This window comes from Poecilia formosa, unplaced genomic scaffold (assembly GCF_000485575.1).
Source record: "Poecilia formosa unplaced genomic scaffold, Poecilia_formosa-5.1.2 Scaffold642, whole genome shotgun sequence".
NCBI lineage: Eukaryota > Metazoa > Chordata > Actinopteri > Cyprinodontiformes > Poeciliidae > Poecilia > Poecilia formosa.
In genome coordinates this window covers 134,121-146,090 of record NW_006800581.1, presented here as the reverse complement: position 1 = coordinate 146,090, position 11,970 = coordinate 134,121, and the positions used below count along the sequence as shown (strand labels likewise).

Below are 11,970 nucleotides of genomic sequence, written 5' to 3'. Positions count from 1 at the left end.
TTTGTTAATGCGGTGAAGCTCATGTCTGACTCGGTCTTCCTGGGAAATTGGTAAAAACCAAATGAGTCCAAATGTTATCCTTAAACCAAGGAAAGGCGGTTGAATCTCTTTCAGTTTTGTAGATGTTGCGATTGTTTCTGCTTATGTCTCAGTCCCGTCTCCATGGCGATGCCAGAACATCTTACATCTTTACAAGATGGCAACCGACAGCCAGCAGATTTGTTTTATATTTTTAAATTTAATTCTGAATCGCACTAAATGAGAATCATGATTCTTGTGTGAAACGATGTTGTGGCGCCCCCTGCTGGCCGGACTTGGACCCAGACCTGGAGTCTCGTCCAGGTCTGGGCAGTGATATGGTCTGGTCAGGTGAAAGGTCAAGCTCTGGATCCACTAGATCCCTCAGGCGATTATCAGGAACTGAAGAAGTTCTGAAGAACCATTTGCATCAAAACGTTTCAGGCTCCGGAACCGTTCCCATGGTAACATGGACAGAGCCATGTTGGATCCGGGGACCATGGATCGGTCAGTTCAGAACACATTGCCATGGCAACCTCAACAGACAGTAACCACCTCATCTCGTGTGTTTCTGTAGATTATGGGATGTTACATAAACGGACCAGTTACAGAACCGGGCTGGATCCTCTGGGTCCGGTTGTTTCTTCAGAAGCATGTGACAAACTCGGCAAGGTCAGTCCGGTGATGAAGAGCAGCTCTCTGATGATTAGGCTCCCCCCACATTTGGGCCCAGTGAGAATCGACCCAGGTTGACCTCCCAGCTTTGTTAACTGATGAGGGGACGAGGGTGGGGGCATTAAGGGTCTCTGAGCTGCTGTTTGGAGTCAGTTAACACCCCTCCACACACGCGCACACACACACACACACACACGCACACACACACACACACAGAGCTCCTGCTGCTCTAAATGCTGTACTGTCCCTTTAAATGACGGCTTGGTGCAGATTACAGGCAAGGGAATAATGTAGCTGCATCAGGCTGATCATCACCCTGCACTCCTCAGTGTGTGTGTGTGTCAGTGTGTGTGTTTAATTGGTATGTTTGCAGTGCAGCTGTCTCCATTCAGCAACTTCAGTTTCACCAAGCTTAGAAACACTCAGATTCCTCAGGAACCCGGTGTCAAGCGGTCTGATGGGTCGGTACCATTCTGACAAGTCGGTACCAGTACAATCAGAGAAACCAGGCCAATGTTTACCTCCATTGTGTTAGTTTGATTGTGTGATGGAGATGCAGTGGAGGATCTTGTCAAGTGATGTCTGCGGTTCTGGTTGGGTCCAGATTGACCTGCCTGGGCTCATCTGGGACAGAGATCCGTTTAAATTCAGAACCAGAAGAGTCCAAATATGTTCAGGTTGTCGTGGTAACAATCAATACAGATTATAGATAGGTGAGGCGATGCCTGCAGGTGTGAACTTTATCCGAGACCAGACAGGATGTGTTTCCATCAATCCATTTTCTTCCGCTTCATCCGGGTTCGGGTCGTGGGGTCAGCAGCCTAAGTAAGGAGGCCCAGACTTCCCTCTCTCCAGCTACTTCTTCCAACTCCTCAGGGGGAATCCCAAGGCGTTCCCCGCTTGTATCCATGACCTCGTTCTTTCAGCCATGACCCAAAGCTCATGACCATAGATGAGGGTGGGAACGTAGATCCACCGGTAAATCGAGAGCTTTGCTTTTTGACTCAGCTCTCTCTTCAGCACGACGGACCGGTACAGCGCCCGCTTCACGGCAGACGCTGCGCCAATCCGCCTGTCGATCTCCCGCTCCCTTCTTCCCTCATTCATGAACAAGATCCTGAGATACTTAAACTCCTCCACTTGAGGCAGGACGACCCCCCTGACCCGGAGAAGGCACTCTACCCTTTTCCGGCTCAAGACCATGGCCTCGGATTTGGAGGCACTAAGCCTCATCCCGGCTGCTTCACACTCAGCCGTGAACCGCTCCACAGCGAGAGCTGCAGATCACGACCTGATGAAGCCAATAGGACCACATCATCCGCAAAAAGCAGAGATGCGATCCTAAGGCCACCAAAACGGATCCCCTCAACACCTCGGCTGGTCTAGAGATTCTGTCCATGAAAGTAATGAACAGAATTGGTGACAAAGGGCAGCCTTGGCGGAGTCCAACTCCCACCAGAAACAAACCAAACTCACTGCCGGCAATGCGGACCAGACTCGGACACTGTTCATATAGGGGACCTGACAGCCCGTATCAAAGGGCCCGGTACCCCATAATACCAGAGAGCCCCCCAAAAGGCCCCCCGAGGGACACGGTCGAACGCCTTCTCCAAGGCGTTCGACACAAAACACATGTAAACCTGTTGGGCGAACTCCCAGAACCCTCCAAGACCCTGCTGAGGGTGTAGAGCTGGTCCAGTGTTCCAGAACTAGAACCACACTGCTCTTCCTGAATCAGAGGTTCAACTATCCGACGGACCCTCCTCTCCAGGACCCCTGAATAGACCTTACCAGGGAGGCTTAAGAGTGTGACCCCTGTAATTGGAGCACACCCTCTGGTCCCCCTTTTTGAACAGGGGGACCACCACCCCAGTCTGCCTCCAATGTCCTTGCAATATTGCAGAGTTGTGTGTAACCCAACACAATCCTACAACATCCAGAGCCTTAAGGAACTCCGGGCGGATCTCATCCACCCCCGGGGCCCTGCCACCGAGGAGCTTTTTGACCACCTCGGCGACCTCGTTCTCAAAGATTGGAGAGCCCAACCCAGAGTCCCCAGGCTCAGCTTCCTCAATGGAAGGCATGTTGGTGGGATTGAGGAGGTCTTCGAATTCGAAGTATTCTGCCCACCGGCCCACAACGTCCCGAGTCGAAGTCAGCAGGAAACTATCCCCACTATAAACAGTGTTGGGGCGGCACTGCTTCCCCCTCCTGAGACGCAGGATGGTGGACCAGAATCACCTCGAAACCATGTGGAAGTCTTTCTCCATGTCCTCTCCAAACTCCTCCCATGCCTGAGTTTTTGCCTCAGCGACCACCCGAGCTGCATGTCGCTTCGCCTGCTGGTACCAATCACCTGCTTCTGGCGTCCCACAGGCCAAAAAGGCACCGACAACCTTGAGGCCGCAGCTCCGATAAGCTGCCTCAACATTGGAGACACGGAACATGGTCCACTCAGACTCAATGTCCCCCACCTCCCCCGAAACGTGTTTGAAGTTTTGCCAGAGATGGCACCGGGGTAAACCCCAACATACAGGCGCCAAGATGGGGGGGCAACAAGTTTGCCCACTCCTGCCCGGTGCCTCTCACCTTGGGCAACTTCAGAGTGGAAGTACGTCCAGCCCCTCTCAAGGAGACTAGAGACTGGTTCCAGAATCAGAGCCATGAGCCAGAACCTCTCAACCTCACACACCGGCTCCTTCCCCACCAAAGAGACGACATTCCACGTCCCAAGATCCAGCTTCTGCAATCGAGGATCGGACCGCCAGGGTCCCCTCCCTTGGCCACTGCCCATCCCACACTACACCCAACCTCTTTAGCCCCTCCCACTGGTAGTGGGCCCATGGGAGGGGGGACTCATGTCTCCTCATCTTGGGTGACCCTATCAGGGTCATGGAGCCCCGACAGCATAGCTCCTACTATCATTGGGACACTGAAACCCCTCCACCACAATAAGGTGGCAGCCCATGGAGTGTGTTGACATGTATGTGTGTTACTGTGTGTGTGTGTGTTACTGTGTGTGAGCGCTCTGTAATGCAGATTCCAGCTGTGTATTGTCTGTTTGCAGCATCAGATTAACTGCAGAGATTAGTGAATGAAGGAAGGCAGCCTAATCTGTCCTGAGTGTGTGTTATAGGGTGTGTGTGTGTGTGTGTGTGTGTGTGTGTGTGAGAGCAGCTTTAATGGGCATTAAATCACTGGGTGGCCTATTTATCAGCATCAGTTTCTGCAGAAGAAATAAAATCAGTTCTGCAGCGATCTGATCAGAACCTGCAGGGTTCTGGTTCTGTCTCTGACGGTCAGTCCATTCTGCTGCAGAGTCCAGTCAATGTTCTGACCCAGTTTGACCCAGTTCAGCTTCCTGCTGTTAACATGAAAGGTTCTGTCGCCTGCTGATGCAACACTGAGAAATCTGGAGCTTCCCACCGGACCAGTGTGGACCGGGCAGGGCCGGGCCGTGTCGCTCTGCTGCACACACCTCACCTGGTTCTGTTTGTGGTTATGTTGGCCCATCAGTCCAGCTTAACTGGGTCGGTTCAGAGATGGTCTGTAGAACCGTCAGGACCGGGATCTTTGGATCCGCTGGTTCTGATGAACTTCCTGTCATAGACATAATATAAGATATAACTTTATATCTTATATTATGTCTTTGCTTCCTGCTGCTCTGACATCACACTGATGTTACAGAGAAACGAACCAGAACCCATCAGAACCAGAACCAACCTGCAGCAGCTGCAGCCTTATTAGAGCAGCCTCTTGGTTGTCATAGTGATTGATGAGTCTGCACTAATGAGCCAACAGGAAGTGATTCATGGCGTGACCTCACAGGCGACCTCCAAGGCAGATGGAGACCGGACCGAATCAGACCGGACCGGGCTGAACCAGAACCCTTCATGACCTGCTGACAGTTGTCCAATCGGATCAGAGGTTCTGAAGTTCTGATGCGACCCAACAAATCGGCGCATCGGATCCAGAGTGGACTCCAGCCTGGTCCGGGCTGCAGTTTGGTTCTGGTTCTGTTTGTAGACTCTGTGTTTGTCTCAGGTCCGGTCTGGAACAGGAAGTGATGCGTGTCTCTGTGTCCCTGCAGGAAGTGCCCCTGATGACGAAGGCTCCTCCTCCTCCTCAGGTCTCCTCATCTCAGCAGGTGGGTGGTTACCGCGGCAACACGTGATGTCATTATGGCGAACATTTTGGTTCCTCTGACCCGGTCTGCTGGTTCTGGACTCTGACTGGTTTTGTTCACCGGAACATCAGGTTGTCTCTAAAGCTGCTGCAACTGGATCAACCAGAACCGACCCAGACTGACCAGAACAGAACCGGAGCTGTTCACCTGGCTGCCAAGTTCTGACTGACCAGAACCTTTAAGCTCAGCTTCCTGGTTCTGATCCAGAGTTTGTTTTCAAGTTTTTGGCCCCAGTTGAGGGAATCCGACCAGAACCAGAACCAGCAGCTGGTTTCCAGATCTTCTCTCCGTCAGACCATGTGACCTGCAGCCTGGTTCTGATTGGCTGCTGGGCCATCAGATGCAGCTGGTTCTGATCCAGACAGATGACTTTAATAAAGCTTAATTAACCGAGGGCTTGGTGTCCCTCCTGGGCCGCCGTAGTTCCTCAGCAGCAGCAGAGCAACCGACGGAGCTGCTTGATTGGACGTTCCCGTTTCCTCCCCAATTACTGAGCGTCACCTTTAACCCCCAACACACACCCTCCCCCACATCAACACCGCACCTCAACGAGCCGTTCACACTCCGCAGAGCCCCGACACACACACGCACACACATAGGAACACACACACACACACACACATAGGAACACACTCAGAGGAACACACTCAGAGGAACACACATGCACAGAAACACACACTTCACAGCCTCTTCACTCGTCCTTCAGTCTTTGTTTCCCCCAAATACCTGACACACACTCAGACCACACCCACCCATCCCATAACATCCGGTTAAAACTTAATGTAACATGTCATTTATAATTATAAGATAATTTACTGTAACATCATGATATAATTTAATATAACATAATAGAATGTAATTCTAATTTTATGCACAGAAATTTTCCCATTTTGAGAAAATAAAGGATTTTTTTTCTTCTTCGCCGTTTCTGGTTCTGGTCCAGTTGGTGGGTAGTGGGCCAGTTCTGCAAGGATCCGGACCCAGTTGCAGCTGGACTCCTGTAGGTGGCGCCAGCAGGCTGAAAGTGCTGATTTCAGATGGGAATATTACCCCCCCATGATGCATCAGTAGATTGTTTCCAACACATATCAAAGTATCGCAGTAGAAAGTGTTGATGAAAACAGGAAACTGAATTGTTTTTCTGAAAAAGAGTCACTGCGCTAAAGGGGAGAAACATTTATGGAATAAGTTCTGACGTAGTGAACGCCACCATCCACTGGAGGCTCTGTGCCTTACCAGAGGCACCAAACATGGAGAAGGACTCTCTGGTGGCCATGCTAGCTAGCCACCAGCTAGCCACCTCTACTTCCTGTTTATTACATCTGATGAAGTTTTGCTTGCCTGGCTGATTTTCTCCAAACCTGTTGATGGAAACATGGTAATTCGCATTTTATCTTTTACGTTTTAAAAGTTTGCATGACAGTTGGAAACAGTTGCCAGAGGACACTAGCGCAGTTAAATGGTACGTCACCATGACAACTTGGGCCCGGATTGGGCATGGTCTCCATGAACGAAGCTGATTGGCTGTTGATGATGATGCTGATTGGCTGTTCCGGGAACCAATCATGTGACTGAAGTCATGTTACTTGTTTCAGTTGCAGTGCTGAAGGAGATTCTCCACCTGCAGAAACAAAGATGGCCGACAGAGACGCTACATTGAGTCCAGAGCTCATCGTGGAGTTGGGGTGGGGAGGCAGCTGCGTGTATGTGTGTGTGTGTGCGTGGCCCCAACTCTCTGCAGACTGAATTTAAATGCGACGTTTCGGCCACTAATGCAGAAATCTGCAATCGCCTCATGGACGCCAGCTGCTGCGTCCTCAGCTGTCCTGCTGTGTCTGTGACTGAGACGCTCCAGGCCCAAACCCAGTTCTGGTTCTGATCCGGAACAGGATCAGGACTCTGGGTCAGGGTGGTTGGGACCCTGTGTATGTGTGTGTGAGAGAGAGAGTGTGATAAATATTGCATGAGGCTCCTGATGCGATGTGGACAAACACTCCCAGCTGAGCTCACACACACACACACACACACACACACACACACACACACACACACACACACGATTTACCGGCAGTGTGTGTGACAGATAAGATGACTAAACACACACACACTCTCTTCACGTCACATTAAACATTCGGCAGTTACCGTGACAACCTGAACACTTACCTGCTGGGACCTGTCAGATGTGAACCAATCAGATGGCAGAACCGACTGGAGCCAGACGGGGGAACGGAACCAGAACCAGGACAGATGTTCAGGTGAGGGGGTGGAGCCTGAACAGAACCTCAGAACCCAGGTTCAGTCAGACAGACAGAACCAGCAGAACCATGAGCAGGTTCTGGATTTCTGCATGAGTTGGACCTGGTTCTAATTGGTTTAGACTGGTTCTACTGGATCAGAACTGGTTCTACTGGTTTTACTGGTTGGAGCAGCTGGACCAGTCCGAGGGTGTGGTCGCTGATCTCCCCCCTCTCCTTTTAAATAATAATGAGTTGGCCCCGCCCCTCGCCGCTAAGCCCCGCCCCCTCTGCCTCCCAGAACAATGACAGCTGCTCGCACGCCCTCTCCCTCTCTCTCTCGGTCTCAGTCTGTTGTTGGAATGAAAACTCGTCAGAGGTGAGTCTCTCTCTCTGTGTGTGAATGTCTCTCGCTCTGATTGATCGGACTGACAACCGCCTCGTTAACGAGCTTCTGAGGTAATTAGTGACTCTGTGGGCTTTTAATCTGAAAGGTTGTGGAGCATCCAGCCAGCCTGTTAGAGAGGAAGAACAGAACCAGGGAGGTTCCTGTTGGACCTCTCTGTGCTTCAGTTTGTGGCATGTGGAACTGCTTTTATTTTGAAAGGTCAGCTTCAGCTCTCAGTGTTCTGCTGGTTCTGGTGGTTCTTTGGTTCTGCTGCAGAGACGAAGCGGAAGCAGCAACAGGAAGTTGTCATGCTGGTCTCCAGGAAGTGTTTCCTGGAGGAAACCGAGACGCTGTCTAGGTGTGAAGTTGATGACTTCCTCTGGCTTCAAACAAACAGAACTTCAGAGACGGCTGCTCTGAGCCGAGGAGCTCATCAGAACCGAGCTGAACCAGAGTCTCTGGATCAGAACCTGCTGCAGGCCGGTCCGTTTCTCTGATGGTTGGAGGTTCGGTACATGATGATATTTCATTTTCCGGATTTTCAAACGCTCCTTCTTGATTAGTCTGGACTGGGACCTGATCCGGTCCAGGACCGGGTTCTGACAGCAGCAGAACTTCCTGGTTCTGTTCAGCTTTTTTTTACAAACATCGGAACGAGTTTACTGAGCAGAACGTCTTTGTTTCAGTTCAGGGGAAAAACGACAGAGAATGTTTCTGTTGTTTTGTGGTTGTCATGGTGACAGGTTAAACAAAGTAAAAACATTTTCATAAAAGTTACAAAGTGGAGCTGGATCTAACCAGGTCTTGGACTAGGACCTGGACCGGTTCCTCCGCTCCTTCAGGGCTGACAGTACAGAGTTCTGGTCCACATGGTTCTGGTTCTGGATGGAATCCAGAGTTCTCTGTGTTTTATAGTCTGATAATCTTCCTCGGTTCTGAGCCTCTTCCTCCACCGGGTCGGTTCTGGTTCTTCTCCAGTAGGAGAACCTTGATGTAGTGGAACCAACAGGACCTCCAGAACGTTTCTACGCTCGTGTTGCTGCTGGTGTGGGCGGGGCTTATGGTTAAACGACAAGTGTGGGCGGGGCTTATGGTTAAACCGTAGGTGTGGGCACGGGTTTGAAGGCTCCTCCTCTTGCTCTCGTTAACGTTCTGCAGACAGAGAACCAGAATCGTTCTCAGGATTCTCCTCTGGTCCATCTTCAAAATTTTGGACCCAGATCTTGGACCTGGTTCTGGGATTAGCGCCGTTTTGTGGTTTTGCTGCAGCATTTCCCTTCGACTCCTTGGTGTGTTTGTTGCCATGACAACCACTCGAGAAGCATCATGGGATGGGATGCGGGTGCAGCAGCAGAACAGGTTCAGGTGAGCTTCTGAGCGGTCAGAGGTCAAACTCCTGGAAACACCTAGGGCCTGCAGGGGGCGCCAGAGGGTCCAGGGAAACGGGGAAACTGTGCCGGAGCCGGGTGATGAAAGACGAGGCGGCGCAGATCACACACACACACACACACACACACACACACACACACACACACACACACACACAGTCAGAGTGATGGAATCAGCATCAATGTTATTAACGACCATCAACCTTTCTGCTCTGATCACACTCTGACTGTGTGTTTCTCTCTCTCTCTGTGTGTGTGTGTGTGTGTGTGTGTGTGTGTGTGTGTGTGTGTAGTATCAAAGTCTTGTAGTTATTAATATTTCATGTCTGCAGTGATCAGTATTCAGTCTGTGGAGCTTCAGAGCCGCAGCAGCTGCAGAGAACTGAACTGAACCAGGGAGGTTCTGGTCCTGTTGGTCCAGAACCAGAACACTCCTCCACAAAATCCAGGGACCGGTTCTGTTCCTCTATAAGAACCGTCTGACTGGGTCCAGCTCCAGAGGTTCTGAGGTTCCACATCAGCATGAAAGTTTCTATCAGGAGATCTGGTTCTGACCCAGTTCTGACCTGGTGAGTCCAGAACAGGAGCTAGAAAACGGGTCGGTCTGGTTAGAATCACCAGTCTCTGCAGGAAATGGACCGGACCAGAACCTTCAGCCTCTCTGAGAGGTTCTGGTGTTTATCCTGCCGGGTCCTGAGGTCCAATCCAGAAACACTCGATGGTTCCTAGTTCAAACCAGAACCAGAACCTGAGCCCAGCAGGTGGGACCGCAGTCTGATCCAACTGGAACCTTTTATCCGGTTCGCTCCAGAACCGCCCTCCCTGCCCAACCGGGTCGTCTTCAGACGGCTCATTGTGCTCCTGCTGGAGCGATCGGCGTCACCACGGCAACAAATTAACTTCCTGTTGGGACCCTGATGACGGCGCCGCGTCGATCTGAAGACATTTAGAAAAACGACTTTTCCTTCTGTGACGGAAATCCTGCTGAGCGTTAACATGTTTATATCAAACAGCCAGAACACACACACTCACACACACAGAAACACACAGAAACACACACACACACACACACACACACACACACACACACACACAGAAACACACACACACACACACACAGAGACGTGTGTGAAACAACAAAGATGAAGACAAAGAAACCAAAACTTGTGGGTGGAGAACTGATGGAGTATTGATATGTTATTGATAGATTACTGTATGGTGAATGTTTTGCCTCCTCACTGCTTGAACTGGACCTGTTGCTGGGATTTGGGTCGTTCTGATCCAGAACCAGAGGGAACTGGATCAGAACCCCTGGTTCTGGATCTTCTCTGGTTCCTCCAGCAGCTCAGACCATCACACCACCACCACTGTGTAGCTAGTTTCAGTCCGGGTTGAACCAGACCAGAACCCTCCATAGCGGTCCACTGCTGCTTCCTCAGAACCTTGTCTTGGCAGTCGTCCTGACGGGTCTTTGAGTTCTTTTGGGTCAGCAGTGGTTCTGCTATAACTGTTATAACTCGGATACTACAGCAAGTTTTTGCCCATTTGGAACACAAATAAATCTGAATCTGTGTTCCATGGAAGCCATTTCTGGTTGAGTGGTTCTGGTTCTGGTGGGTCGGCCTCCTGTTCTGGTTCTGGTCCAGGTGTGGATCAGTTAACCCAGGCTGATCATTTATCTGAAATAATTTTTAATAACCCAGTCGCTGTGTTTCCATTGGCCGCATAAATGCACAATTTGACATTTGAAAATGAATTTGCTAAATGGAAAATACACCGATCCTTTTAGCTGGGTCGGGTTCTGAGGTTCTGCAGAGATCTAGTCGGTTATGGTTTGAAGCCAGTTCCAGGGGGAAAACGACCCACAACTGATCCAGAACCGGTTCCGGAGCAGGTCCAGAACCGGTTCTGGATCAGCAGCAGCAGCAGCGGAGCGGCTCTGACTGAAAGTAGGACGAGAAGCAGCGCAGAGGGAGGGAGCGCCGCGAGGGAAGGACAGGAAATGAACAAAGAAAATGAAGAGCAGAGGAACACACTCCGCAGCAGCTCCACGGCCTGCGCGCGCACGCGTGTGTCTGTGTGGGTGTGTGAGTGTGTGTGTGTGAGTTTGTGCTTCTGCTCTTTGAAGACAGAGTGAGCGAGTCGGCAGAAAACCACAGAGATAATATGTGGGTGGAGGTGGAGGTGTGTGTGTGTGTGTGTGTGTGTGTGTGTGTGCGCCTGCCTGAGGTGAAGCAGCCTGTAATCATCACCTCTCTGTGATGAAAGCAGCCGTCGCTCATTAGCATACAGGGGGGGCTGAAACAAAAGCTGAGTTTAGAACAAACTGCTGCGATTAGCAGAGTAAACCGCTTTGCTGCAGCATCCAGCGTTACCATGGCAACCAGAAGCACCTGGAGCTGCAGTTCCTCTGGTTCTGGTTCCACCACTTCCAGAGGTTCTCGATGGTTTCCTGGGTTTGGTTCTGGTTATATCCGGGTTGGGCTGTCCAGAGGTTCTGGACTGGTTCTGGTTCTGTTGCAGGTTCCAGTTCTGCAAAAGAGAAAAGATGATGGAATGTTCTGGAGGAACTTTAGGATGCAGCTTCCTGGACCTGTTTGCAGATGGACTCCAGGCTCAGTTACTGTCGGGTCAGGAACCGGCAGAGAACCCGCCTGGGATTACAACCAGCAACCTTCGTCCCAGAGAACTGGGTCTGTTCTCCTGAGAAGCTGGAGGATCAGAACCGGGTTCCCTCAGGTGTCTCAGGTTCCCTCAAGTGTCTCAGGTTCCCTCAGGTGTCTCCAGGTTCCCTCAGGTGTCTCAGGTTCCCTCAGGTGTCTCAGGTTCCCTCAAGGGTCTCAGGTTCCCTCAGGTGTCTCAGGTTCCCTCAAGTGTCTCAGGTGTCTCCAGGTTCCCTCAGGTGTCTCCAGGTTCCCTCAAGTGTCTCAGGTTCCCTCAAGTGTCTCAGGTTCCCTCAGGTGTCTCAGGTTCCCTCAAGTGTCTCAGGTGTCTCCAGGGTCCCTCAGGTGTCTCCAGGTTCCCTCAAGTGTCTCAGGTTCCCTCAAGTGTCTCAGGTTCCCTCAGGTGTCTCAGGTGTCT

At 51.1% G+C, this 11,970-nt stretch overlaps 2 protein-coding genes across 5 annotated transcripts in view; both read left to right on the top strand.

Moving 5' to 3' along the window:
- plxnb3 (plexin B3) overlaps positions 1–11,970 on the top strand; it is a 39,490-nt gene that overhangs the window by 12,086 nt on the left and 15,434 nt on the right. The window contains exon 2 of one of the 3 annotated variants that reach the window (XM_016665981.1): positions 4,784–4,840. The exons of 1 other annotated variant lie outside the window; for it this stretch is intronic. The gene's annotated coding sequence lies outside the window, so the exon portion shown is untranslated. Of the gene's footprint in view, positions 1–4,783; positions 4,841–7,469; positions 7,493–11,970 lie in introns of those variants that run through there. One more of the 3 variants, XM_016665983.1, reaches the window with a different exon arrangement.
- Positions 10,518–11,970, top strand: part of LOC107834498 (uncharacterized) — a 3,569-nt gene continuing 2,116 nt past the window's right edge. Inside the window, exons 1-2 of one of the 2 annotated variants that reach the window (XM_016665985.1) lie at positions 10,518–11,771; positions 11,802–11,964. In XM_016665985.1, coding sequence (XP_016521471.1) covers positions 11,266–11,771; positions 11,802–11,964 — 669 coding nt within the window. In that variant the 5' untranslated portion in view covers positions 10,518–11,265. Of the gene's footprint in view, positions 11,965–11,970 lie in introns of both variants that reach the window. The other variant, XM_016665984.1, reaches the window with a different exon arrangement.